The following is an 11,906-nucleotide window of genomic DNA, read 5'->3' on the forward strand; positions in this document are numbered from 1 at the left end:
CGGGGGGGGGGGAGCGTCTCATGATCTGATGATCCCACCTTAAATAGGTCATTCCATCTGTGCTGAGTTTTTAGTGCAAAAGCATGGGAAATCTTTTTTAGGTTCAGGTACAGTCTTTGTTCATGTAACAGGTGCTTTTTAAAGCACATAGCTGAGAGACAGAGAAATACAAACTTCTTAGCAGCCTTGAATGCAGAACAAAAGTAGCTGATTCTCTATTGAAATAGGAACATTTCTAGAACACTGAGTGAATATATGTTGAGTAACAATAAAGAAATCTTTTTTCACCTGTTATTTCTGGTGACAGCAGTGTGGCAAAGATGATGGCTCAAAAAGGTTCTCTCTCAATAGACTGCTCTTTTTGAACAGTGTGACTGTTTTTCTCAAAAGATTCTTATTGTCGACCAGGTTTGCCTGCCATTTTGCTGTATTTCAATTACTGTGTTAATATTTTAACTAAAAAGAACTGCAAGTCTGATGTGGTGGTCAGATGAAAGTATTGAGGCTGAGGAGCAGCAAGGTTAACATCAGATGAAAGCATTCTTAGCTTTCTGATTTAATATTTCCTGTATTTTGTACCTGTTTTCTAATTATAAACGTTTCTCCATTAAATGTGTCTCATGTAGTGTTTGTCTCTCCTCTTTTTCATTAGATGTTGCCATTTATTAGTGTGTTTAAAATTTCTTCTCAAGTTCTGCTCAATTTATGTTGTTTGTTTCTGTGCAATGCTTTTGTTTCTCTCTCCAGTGTCTTAGAGGTGTGAGGGTGTTATGGGGTTTTATTCTCATCATTCTTTAGTAGTTACTTTTTCTTTCTCATTTAAATTATTCTTTATTAGTTCTCTTGAGGAACTTCAGTAAGTGGTTTTCTTCTTCTCTTTGCATTGTTAGAGCATTTAACTGGAGTAATATGAGTTGGGTTTTTTTTAAAAACCCAACACATTAATTCTAAGTATGAATGGATGCAAGTTTACCATTGCATTTTTTCTATTTTGTAGGACACAGTAAAGCTGTTCGAGACATCTGTTTTAACAATGCAGGCACTCAGTTCCTTAGTGCTGCGTATGACCGCTATCTAAAACTCTGGGACACTGAAACAGGTAGGCTTGTGTTTGTGGGTGCTGTTATTTGGCACTGTTTTTAAGTAACAGGGACTAGAACGATATCTTATCATTCCGATTGTTTCCGGTTGTCCTTCATATTGTCTTGTAGTTCACTGTTTAGGCTTTCATTACAGGATAATTAGTCTTTTTTCCCTTATATGTTTTGTTGTTATCTGTGGTGGTGCAATTGACACTATCTGTATTTCATATACCTTTTTATTTGAGAAATTTGATAGTTATTTGTAATGCTAGAACATTTTTTCAGCAAAAAGACATCTTGCCAAATCATTTAATTGCATGTTTACATTTACAGCTGTAAAATTACTCTTTACACCTAAATATGCTTAATTTAGAAAAATTAGCTCACTTGGTCTTTTGCTCAACCCGAACTTGAAGAGCACTCCAATTAAAAAAAGGTGGTCGTAACTGGGCTGCTGATATAGGGAGTTGAAGGGTAGGTCTGATGCTCTCATGCCTGGAAGATGCTCTGTAACATTCTGATACAAATAGTTTGTTAAATTAAAAAAATACAGGATAGATTTTGATGGTGTTCTTTTAAACCGGGGTCTCTTCCTAAGACAAGAAGTTCCCATGTTTGAAAAAGATGTTAGGTTTCTGGGTTAGCAGTGCCACTAATCTTATACAGGTGGTAGCCAGAAAGGTGAAAAGTCAAATTCTCCAGTCTTGAGTCTGAACTCAGTTGTTTAGACAGAGCTTTTGGATTAACATGGCTCCCATAAGTTACGGATAACATGTAATCAGGGTATTTGTGGCTGAAGCTATGAGAGGAGGTCAGGGCTTTATTTTGCAGTTGCATTACTGCTCCCCTTTTCTAAGGTTAGTCTTGAGTTCTTGCCCAAGTTTGTTTCCTCTTGTTGAGAAGACCTCTGATCCTAAGGAGGGGATGTTTTGCAAAGACAGTGGTCAGCTTGTGATGTCCTGAACCAGTCCTTATGTTCTTGATCTGTCCTGGTGGCATGCAGGCTACTGAGCATTTGTATTGATTGGAAAGCTGTAGCAAACTTACATAACAGTTTGTATGTGTGCATGTTTATACAGGTGCATGCACACAAATGTGAAAGAAGGTCTAATCAAAGAGCAGGGCGAATTCTACCCTCTAATTCTCTCAAGGACTTTAAAAGAAGTATTATCTGCTCTTAGTAAAGTGCTTTTTTTCAATATCTGCAAACAACCAAGCCCATAGCACTTCCAACCTGATACAGTATGAATGGGTTTTCTGTTGCAGGGCAATGTATTTCAAGATTCACCAACAGGAAGGTTCCTTATTGTGTCAAGTTCAATCCTGATGAAGATAAACAAAATCTCTTTGTTGCAGGAATGTCAGATAAGAAAATTGTGCAGGTATGTCTACTCAATATTTATTTCTCTAAAAATACTGCTATTTAATAAAAAACAGGTTCTTATTCTGACTTTTAATTGCAGTGGGATATTCGAAGTGGTGAGATTGTGCAGGAATACGATAGGCACTTGGGAGCTGTCAACACCATTGTGTTTGTGGATGAAAATAGAAGGTTTGTGAGTACATCTGATGACAAGAGTTTAAGAGTCTGGGAATGGTAAGTTTAAAATTTTGAATTTTACTTCAAAGTGTATTGTGAGCAAACTGAGAAGAGAGTTTATTTTTAAAAGTGTACATAGCACATAGGCCACTGGAGTGTACTGAGTTGTAGCTAGCTCAGGAAAAGCTTTAAAACCCTGTTCTGACTTGATGCTTGAGACACTTCATAGATTTCCTCTTCCCCAAAGAAAACATAAGACAGCCCTATCAGCCTGAAACACACTGCACTCTATTAATGGTCTCTGCTCTCTCCCCTTTCCCCAAGGGTGTATTAGTCTTTAAATTAACCTCTTAAAGAAATATCTACTCTATTACAATTGGTGTATGTTGGTTTTGAATGCTTTGAACTTGGATGTCCATAGTGTTATATAGTACTTGGCCCATGTTTGAAATAACTAGTTTAGTGTAGCTTTATTCTGGTTTTCTGATAGTCTGGCTTCCGGCAATCATTGATACACGCAGTATGAATACAATAGATGACAGACAAGGGAGAGTCTGTCCAAGAAAAAATAATACAAAATATTTTAAATGGTTTCCAGTTTTTAACATTTAACCTGTGGAGAAAACAGATCACTCCTACCTGAAATGTTTTTTGCAAGATTCTAGGTACTAAGATCTTGAATTTTAGACTTTTAAGATTCCTCTAGGATTTGAGATTTTTTTTTTTAAATAATCAGTCCCATATCTTGAGGTATTCATTTCCTTTTGCTGTTCACACATGCAAAGCTGTTGCATAATACAGACACTAGTTCGACAGCTCTGTGACTAATCAGTTCCTTCCTAGCTGCCTTTTTTTTTTCTTTTTCTTTTTTCTTTTTCTTTTTTTTTTTCCCCTGTAGCCCAGACAGGAGACTCCAATCTGTGGTATTGGAATGCTACCCAAGCAGCCAGCTAAATCCTCAGCTTGTCTGTGATCGGCTGCTATCATTGCCAGTAGCAGTGGGAATGACCAAAGTCTGGGAACCCAGGCTTAGGCTAGACATAAAATGCTGTCACCATATGCCACTCCAAGAAAGCCTCTGTTCAGTACTTCATAAGTAGACCCATGCAGTTACTGAGCTCCTTAAAGAAAAATCTTTACAATACCATGTCTGCTACGGAATGTCTCATCTCTGGTGAGTGGGAGGATGATCTCGCTTGCACAAATCTGTTATTTCCCTGAGATTGGATTGCCCTTGTTTTATGAACTTTGTGTGACGGCTGAAATAAATAGTGAAGTGGGTGGATTTAGTCAGTCTGTGGGGAAAAGCAGGAAAGGCAAAAAGGTTCTGGCATGGGAACATCACAACCTGATTGTTCCAGTAGCAGAAGTTCTGTCCTTCTGAAGAAAAAATACGTAATAGCTGCTTGTACGCTGAAGAAAGAGCTCCCTTGTTCAAATGATTGGGAACTCGACTCTAGGCAATACTCTGCGATGCAGTTGTTGGGAAATTCTTTGGTTTTATGAAGAGCAAATGTAATGCCATCTTCCTGGGCATGACTTGTAAACCTTTCCCCACAACCTGCCATGATATATGTTAATTGGTCTGTAAGCATATATCTATAATTTCAAGATCCAGATTTTTAAAATGCCTTAAAACTAAGTTAATACATTTGTTGTGGAAGATTTTGGAGCTCAGAGACTTCCATGGCAAATCATTTCTCAAATCTTTTTTTCCTAAATTGATAAGAAAAATTATTTGCTACTTAGCAGTGATTTGGTTACTGCACCTTTTGGCACTTTTCTTCATATGCTCTTCAGCACAATGTTCCTTCAGTATCCTACAGAAACAAAGTGGAAGTAATTATGACCTGAGTATGGCCTTAAAAACCAGTAATTAAAAGTTGGTCTAATTGCTTAGTTACAATTGTCTAGAGGAATTTTGTAGTGTGTTTTGTAAACACTTTGACTTGGCCAGAGCTGGTACTGGGATGGCACGTCTGACTTCATCACAGTGAGGAACTCCTGAGAACTTAAATCTCCTTTCCCCAAGAATTCATCCCATGCACAGATTTCACTGGGCTGTGCTTAGAATTGCAGTTGGTTAGTTGCTGAAAGTTCAGACTTCAAGTATAGCACAGACTCTTTTAGATTATATGGTTTATATAGGAATATTAATGGGAGTACTTGAAAATTTGTCTGCTTTTGCATTTAATGTGATTGGGATATTAAAGTTGACATGGGTATCATATTCTGTGTTCTTTCTTCTAGAAATGCAAAATGTTGCTTTGTCTTTGCTTTGTCTTTTTTTTTACTGCTTACCCGAGCATCTGATCCTGCTTGGGTAAGCAGTGAAATGAGTTGGGCTTTTAACTTTGGAGGCTGTTACTTCTTTTTACCTCCAAGTCAGCCAGCAAAGCAAGAACTGTGCAGTGGTAATTTAGCTATTATGCTGACTGGCTTGGGAGGCTTGTCATCTCTGTAAAGCTATGCCCCTCAGCAGGCCTTTTTGCCCATGGTTCCTGGTAGAGATGGTGTAGTCTTCTGAGAGACGTCTTCATGATGTGTAGGTCCCAAAACTGGATTGGGTTGGACTGAGGGTTTGGGTTGGCTTCGGGATTTTTCCTTCTTTCATTAAAGAGATTTTTCTTCCTGTTGCCTGGGGAAGAAGTTGTATCAGAACCCCAGTATAACACTTCTAAATCTTGACTAGCAGGTATCACTTCTGGTATTTAAAACTTTTCAGCCTTTGAAATGCTATGAAGTGGGGAAAGGACTTTGAAATATTTAAATATTAAAAGTTCATCATAAAAAAAAATATCATATGAGTTTTGAGGTTGGGCAACCAGGATAGCATCTATGTTGGCAATTTTTTTAAGGTTTTTTTAAGAGAGCAGGCTGACACTACTTATTTAGCAATTCGACTGGAAGCAAATGTGAAACACAAATGCATGTCTTTATTCTGCCTAATAGTTTAATGCAGCATATTCTGCTGCTGTCCTAAGTGTGCCTGGTAGGTATCAACATAAAGCAGAGCTATTGTGAATAAATTCTAGTAGATGAGCCAGCCCTCATTTGTAAAACGAGAAGAAGGCAGAACAACCTGTGCTGCATTTAAATTTCTGAGTGCAGTACAATTCAGTATTGGAGATGCATCTTCTGTGATGAGACTTTAATGGGGCTTCTGGTGGGATTGGTTCTACCTGGCATTGAGGACTCGAGAAGATTGTTGGTCTGCAGGAGTGCTGGGTGGTGGGAGTGGATCAGGGCCTGGCCTTGCTGCAGTAATAACCTTGTGTCCTCTTGCAAATGGAGCTGGAAACTGTTTGGGTAGGATGTGGCACAGGGGCTGCACTTCCTGTGCTGTTGGGTTGATCGGCCTCAGAGATGATGTGGACTTTTTGTTACTTGTTTACAGATTTGCTGCCTAACAGCCGTCTTAGGTCTGCCTGTTTGGAAGCTGGTTATCCCTGGCCTAAAGCACATGCTTTTATCCATGGAGTGTATTAAGTGGGTTGTCCTTCTCACTCTGAGGAATAAATTATTTTAACATTTAACTCACAGGAGCATTTGTGTCACTTCCTGACAACAGAGCAGCTTCTCACCCTACTGCCCCTGTGTGTGTTGCTTAACTCAAGATGGTGGGAAATAACTTCCTCCACAATAAAGCAGGATGGTAATTACCTTGCTAATGCCGACCGTATTGCCATCCAACAAGGCTCGGGCAGCTGGGACGAGGCAGCCACCCACGCTCTCCGCTCCGAGAGTGTCCCAGCAGCCCTTCTGCTCTGTGAATTAGACAATGAAGTCATAAACATCCCCTTTGTATTAATTAATGTTGCTACAGAACATTTTGCATGTGTTTTCTGCAGAATACATTAATCAAATCTATTTTCTGCTGGAGGTTTCTTTTGCTTAATGAGAAAGCCGTGTGCATGCCTTCCCTTTCTTCCAGTCTTCCAGTGCAGGGTATTAGGAATACTGTGAATATGCACAAACCGTTAGTAATTCAATTTATATAGTCAAAACCAAATGGCAGTTCTGCGAAGTAAGGGTTAGACTGTCCTTGTTTTTTCCCTAGGCCTTTGTACAGGACAGTATATGTTAAGGACATGCTCTGGCACAGTCTTTTATGCCATTGAGCTGGGAAGTTCAGCGTTCAGTTCAGCTGTGAATATTTGGAATTGGTTGGCATGCTGTTTGGGGGAGATCAGGAGGAAAAGGGCATTATCAGAGAGATGAGAGAGAGGGAGAAAATCCTGTTTTCTTTTCCTTTAAAAAAAGTTTAAAAAAAGAAGAATTTTTTAAAAGGCAGAGCAATTCGAGTTAAAACAAAACTCAAGTCAATGAGATATTCCAGTAAGATCCATGCAAATGTCAGTATGTTCTTTCTATCTAAATAGGAACTTTGTAAGAGCTGCAGTTATACTGGAGGCAATAAAGGAACTTTGTGTAACAGTTTACGCTTAACCATTAGAATGATGACTCTAATTTAGACTCTGGATCATTTGATTGTGGTAAATTCACACACTCTGAGGTTATGCTGTAGATGGCTCCACATCTGGAGCTCTCGGGTGGACATTCATAATATTTTTGAGCTTTTGCATATTCTTCCTTTGGATGCCACCATACATTTTCCACGGTTCAGTCACCACGTAAATCCTCAGCTGACTTGAGGCAACTCTCTGGAACATCTCCACGTCTTCATAAAACACATACTTCTTCCTTTTGCAGGGACATTCCTGTAGACTTCAAGTACATAGCTGAGCCAAGTATGCATTCCATGCCAGCCGTGACTTTGTCTCCAAATGGTAGGTTAACACTTTACTGCCTTCTTAGACCTAATTTACTTAGGCATGTCTTACTGATTATATTTCTGTGATGTTGCTGTGTTGCATCCTCCTTTCAGCCCAATCTAACCCCCCTCCCCAGTCACTCTGTGCACTTATTCCAAGATTGGACTGGATCTTGTTTTGATCTAAAATTATAAAGAACAAGTATGTCAAAATGAGGGTTTATATCAGGGTGACTGTATCAGTTTAAAATTAGGCCTTCATCCAGACAAGGCAAAAGGACTCTTTATAGAGCTACCATGTGCTGTTTGCTGCTTTTAAAATATTAAGAGAAACAATGGTGGGAACTGACAATGGCAGCAAAGAGTTAAGCAAGTTCAGCAGTCCTTGTGGTGCCACTGTTAAAGCAGAAACTGATGTTTTACATGATCCTGTCCCCTTCTGGTCTGAATATAGTCCAAAAAACTCTTACATAAGATAAATCCCAAATTATCTCAGTGTTTCTTTATGCTAATGTTTCACTGGTGTTTATTTTCTTCAATGAGAATAATGCTGAAGGAGGATAATTGTTTAGTGCCTCACATAATCAGTGAAAATCCTTCTAACAGGACAAAAATCCTGTTATCTGTTTTGGCCAAATTTAAATACCTTAGTGTCACCATTATTATTACAGTGTTGCCAGATTTGCTGTTAACAGTGCCATTACGCTGAGTAGAGGCTGATCAACTTGTTGCACCGCTAATGTTACATTGTCACTGCATAAAACACTTTAAAGGCAGTGACAATATGCAGAGTTCAGGACAGAAGTCTCTGTTCTGGGTGTTGTGTAGCACATCCTCTTCGCTGAATTCTCAGGCAGGAGTTAGTGCACTGCCAAGATGCAAAATGAGAAGGTTGATCAGAAAAGCCTTGATTTTTCTTTCACGAAAATATCTTCATTAATTGCATTCCATTAAGGCAGAGAATACTAAATATTTGCAAAAATGTAAGTATTTTCAAATTCCTTCTTCTACCTTAGACCTATTTTTCCCATAAAGGAAAGAGGGGGTGACTATCTTAGAGTACCCACAAAACAGGTGATCAAGTAGATTGCAGCTAGGTGGATTTTTTTCCCCTCACTGACTTACGTGATTATGTGCAGCAGCAAGATTACACTGTATCTTAAAAACTTAACAGGAAGTCAGTGGGGTTGATGCAGCACATAGCTGGAACAGCCAGAGCGTTAGTAGAGTCCTGAGTGCATTTTGTAGGAATAGGCATCCCAAATCCTGTCAAACATAAGGTTTCAACTCTTGGCAGTTGTACCAGGCAGAAGCAATATCAACTGTTACCTAGAACCCTGCTACATAATGAAAATCTGGATTAAGATAGTGTAAGAAAAATTATAAAAGTCTATAAAAACATCCCAGTTAGGTCTGTTTCCTCAGATGCAGCACCCTGATACCATCTTTGTTTATTGCATTTACAGGGAAATGGTTGGCTTGCCAGTCAATGGATAACCAAATCTTGATTTTTGGAGCTCAGAACAGATTCAGATTAAACAAAAAGAAAATTTTTAAAGGTCACATGGTAGCTGGCTATGCTTGTCAAGTGGATTTTTCACCTGATATGAGGTAAGTTTTTGTGGGAATGAAATTCGTCTTAAAACTTGCAGGTATGGACACTAAATTTCCTTTTGAATCCTCTGCAACATTCATGAATGCACAGTCATCCTATTGGCTCAGCATCAGGCAGAGCTCTCTTGCCAAGCAGAACAGAAAGTTTACTCTTAGTATCTGATAAGACTAAGAGAGGCTTCCACATCTGACTCCCATCTGTCTGTCTGCACGTGGTGTGCAGTGCAGGGTCTATTCCCACAACGTGCACTTGTCTAGAGTATCTGGGGTTTGAACTCACCCCATTCCCCCAGTTCGTAGGTCTGGTTGGGTATCCTCACTTACTGTTCAGAGAACCATCTCTTTCTTCCTGTTGGCTTAGTAATATGCCCATACATTTAGTACTGTGTGTACATAATATACCAGTTACTGTAAACCTGGGGAATAACCTCAGCAAACCCAGAGGAAAAAGCATCTATAATTTTAGAGAAACTTGTGGCGCTTTTTCTTTGGTTCCGGTAACACAGTGCAGGGTATAATCACACTGCTTAGCACATTTACCTCACAGTTGAGGAATCACCTTCTGCAGGACTTGTGTGCTCTTAGAGCACAGCATGAATGCTAATTCCTTGGTAGGTATGTTTGCAGGCTGTGTCAGATGGGAAGCTCCCTGGGGGAAGCTCTTTTCTGTTGCTCAGTTGCTACTTGTAATAGTATACAAGCAGTCTGTACACATAATACAACTTCCATTTTATTCCTGTTAATACAGCTATGTAATATCTGGAGATGCAGATGGGAAACTAAACATCTGGGACTGGAAGACAACAAAACTCTACAGCAGGTTAAAAGCACATGACAAAGTCTGCATCGGTGCCGTGTGGCATCCACACGAAACATCCAAAGTCATTACATGTGGCTGGGATGGTCTGATTAAACTATGGGACTAAAGAGGATGCAAGTCCTGCATACATCTGAGATTAGGGTGCATTCTGCTGTGAGGGTGGGTAGACATTTGTAACACTGCAGTTCTCAGCTCACTGTATATATGCACTAAACACCAGGAAATTCAGAAGACTCAAGTGAAAGGATAAAGTTCTAAATATGGCATCTAGGAATGAGAAGCTAAGCTGAGGTCATCTGAAGCATGCAGAATCATGTGCCAGTTTGTCTTGCCACTGCTTGTGCAAAACACTCTTGTAAAATAAAATAATTTTAAGAAAAACTATTTTTGTGGTTCTGGCTGTCAGAGAATTAAAGGAGAAAACCAGCAATTGTGTAACTTTCTTCCTAAGAAGAAACCTTTGGTACCTACTGCAATAGAGCTGAAAAAGATAAGCACAAATCCACTTGCTGAGATTTGCTAATTCACAGTAGAAATGAAGAATTAATTGGAAGCTAGCAGTTGTCAGGTGAGCTCTATCAACTGAAGATGCCATTCATAGTCGTAGTTTCTGTCCGTAGAATCATGAGGATCGCTCCCTTTCACCTTTGCAAGTAGTCTTCATTTTCAGGGTTTTCCTTGTGATGGTTGTGTGCAGTGTGTTGGTTTTTTGTCTTCCCATATGCTATTCTGTTTCATTAAGCATGACATATTAAAAAAAAACCTGAATGTCTCTTGTTCTGTTTGGAATAGTTTGTATTATAAGCCCCGCGAAGGTTTTTGACAATTTAATGTATATACATGTCACACTTTTTCTCTTTAAAGAACTTATTTTTAATAAATCTTTTTATAAGAAGTCTGCTTATCTTTGTTCAATTTTTCTATCTTGCAGTGTCCATATAAAATATTTCCTACCATCTGGTATTTTAATGTGCAGTTATATCAGTGTTTAGATAAACTCATTCTCTTGCAGTGTTCATTTAAAACTAAGGCAAGTTGGCAGCAGGAGAGAAAAAAAAATCCTTTTGGCTCCCTGTCTGCTCTCTTTTTTGGGCACATAAAAATAAATGCATGTAGCAAGTTTTATCCCCATTGATCAGTCTTTAATTACAGTTTTGAATTACACTATGTTGTTTACTGTGAATCCAATCACTACTCATCCATTATAAAGAATAGCAAAGGAATAATTGCCTTAACTGACAGTAGGGTAGAAGCTGAGGCAAAGAATCCCACATTGTTGAGATGGAAGGAAATGGGTTGGTTGTTTTGTGTGAGGTTTGGGTTGTTTGACTGGTTGCAAGACAATTCTGGTCTTTCAAAGAGTGAGTTACACAAGTTAGGCCCTTGTGAGTGAACAGGAAGCTTAGGCATTTTTAGACCAACTCTGTAATGCTGAGCTTGAGAGTCATTCCACTGTCAGTCCATGCTGTTGTGTAACTGCACTGAGTTTACGTGTTCCTGGTTACTTTCCCATCCCAGTAGCCTTGTGTGCCTGAAAAAGTCCATGCACTGTTTCCACAAGCACCATCCTGGTTGTAACTGGGTATTGCCCAGCCTTGTTCCCAGACAAGGACTGAGACAGGAAACAGTAGAGCCTGGAGAGAGAGGAAAGAGCTGGTCCAACATGTCCTGAGGACTGATCCTCTGTAGGGAGAGAAGAGGCTGTTCCTGCTTCTCTGCTCTTCACAGTGTGGGTGGGAAAGAGCTGCTGCTGTCTTGCAGAGGATGAATTTCTGATGTGCTTCTCATAGGTAAGGTTTGATTCCTGAGCTGGGAGTTGAGCTCTGGTGTGTGTTGTGTGCCGGGTGCTGCTTCAAGAGAAAGGGGGCTGGAGTAATTTGGAACGGATTTTTTCCTTCAAATACATTTCCCAAATGGATATGTGGCAGTGTGCCCTGACTGTTAACAGTTTATATGTACAGGGGAATAGGGAGGCGAGGAGGAATAGAGCAGATAGAAAATCTGGAACACAGAAACTAGGAATACATTCTGGCATTTACATAAGAAACACCTTTCCCAAATGCTTAAAAACATTTA

The 11,906-nt window shown here is 39.4% G+C and overlaps 1 protein-coding gene across 1 annotated transcript in view; it reads left to right on the forward strand.

Moving 5' to 3' along the window:
- CDC40 (cell division cycle 40) overlaps nucleotides 1–10,725 on the forward strand; it is a 37,836-nt gene extending 27,111 nt beyond the window's left edge. Inside the window, exons 10-15 of the mRNA XM_042017271.1 lie at nucleotides 998–1,099; nucleotides 2,349–2,464; nucleotides 2,546–2,679; nucleotides 7,336–7,412; nucleotides 8,863–9,007; nucleotides 9,759–10,725. Of these exons, the coding sequence (XP_041873205.1) occupies nucleotides 998–1,099; nucleotides 2,349–2,464; nucleotides 2,546–2,679; nucleotides 7,336–7,412; nucleotides 8,863–9,007; nucleotides 9,759–9,936 (752 nt within the window). The 3' untranslated portion in view covers nucleotides 9,937–10,725. The remainder of the gene's footprint in view (nucleotides 1–997; nucleotides 1,100–2,348; nucleotides 2,465–2,545; nucleotides 2,680–7,335; nucleotides 7,413–8,862; nucleotides 9,008–9,758) is intronic.
- The last annotated feature ends 1,181 nt before the right edge of the window (nucleotides 10,726–11,906 follow it).

This window comes from Corvus kubaryi, unplaced genomic scaffold (genome assembly GCF_017639235.1).
Source record: "Corvus kubaryi isolate FWS band 111438036 unplaced genomic scaffold, C.kubaryi_AGA036_p1.0 split3-73, whole genome shotgun sequence".
Taxonomy (NCBI): domain Eukaryota; kingdom Metazoa; phylum Chordata; class Aves; order Passeriformes; family Corvidae; genus Corvus; species Corvus kubaryi.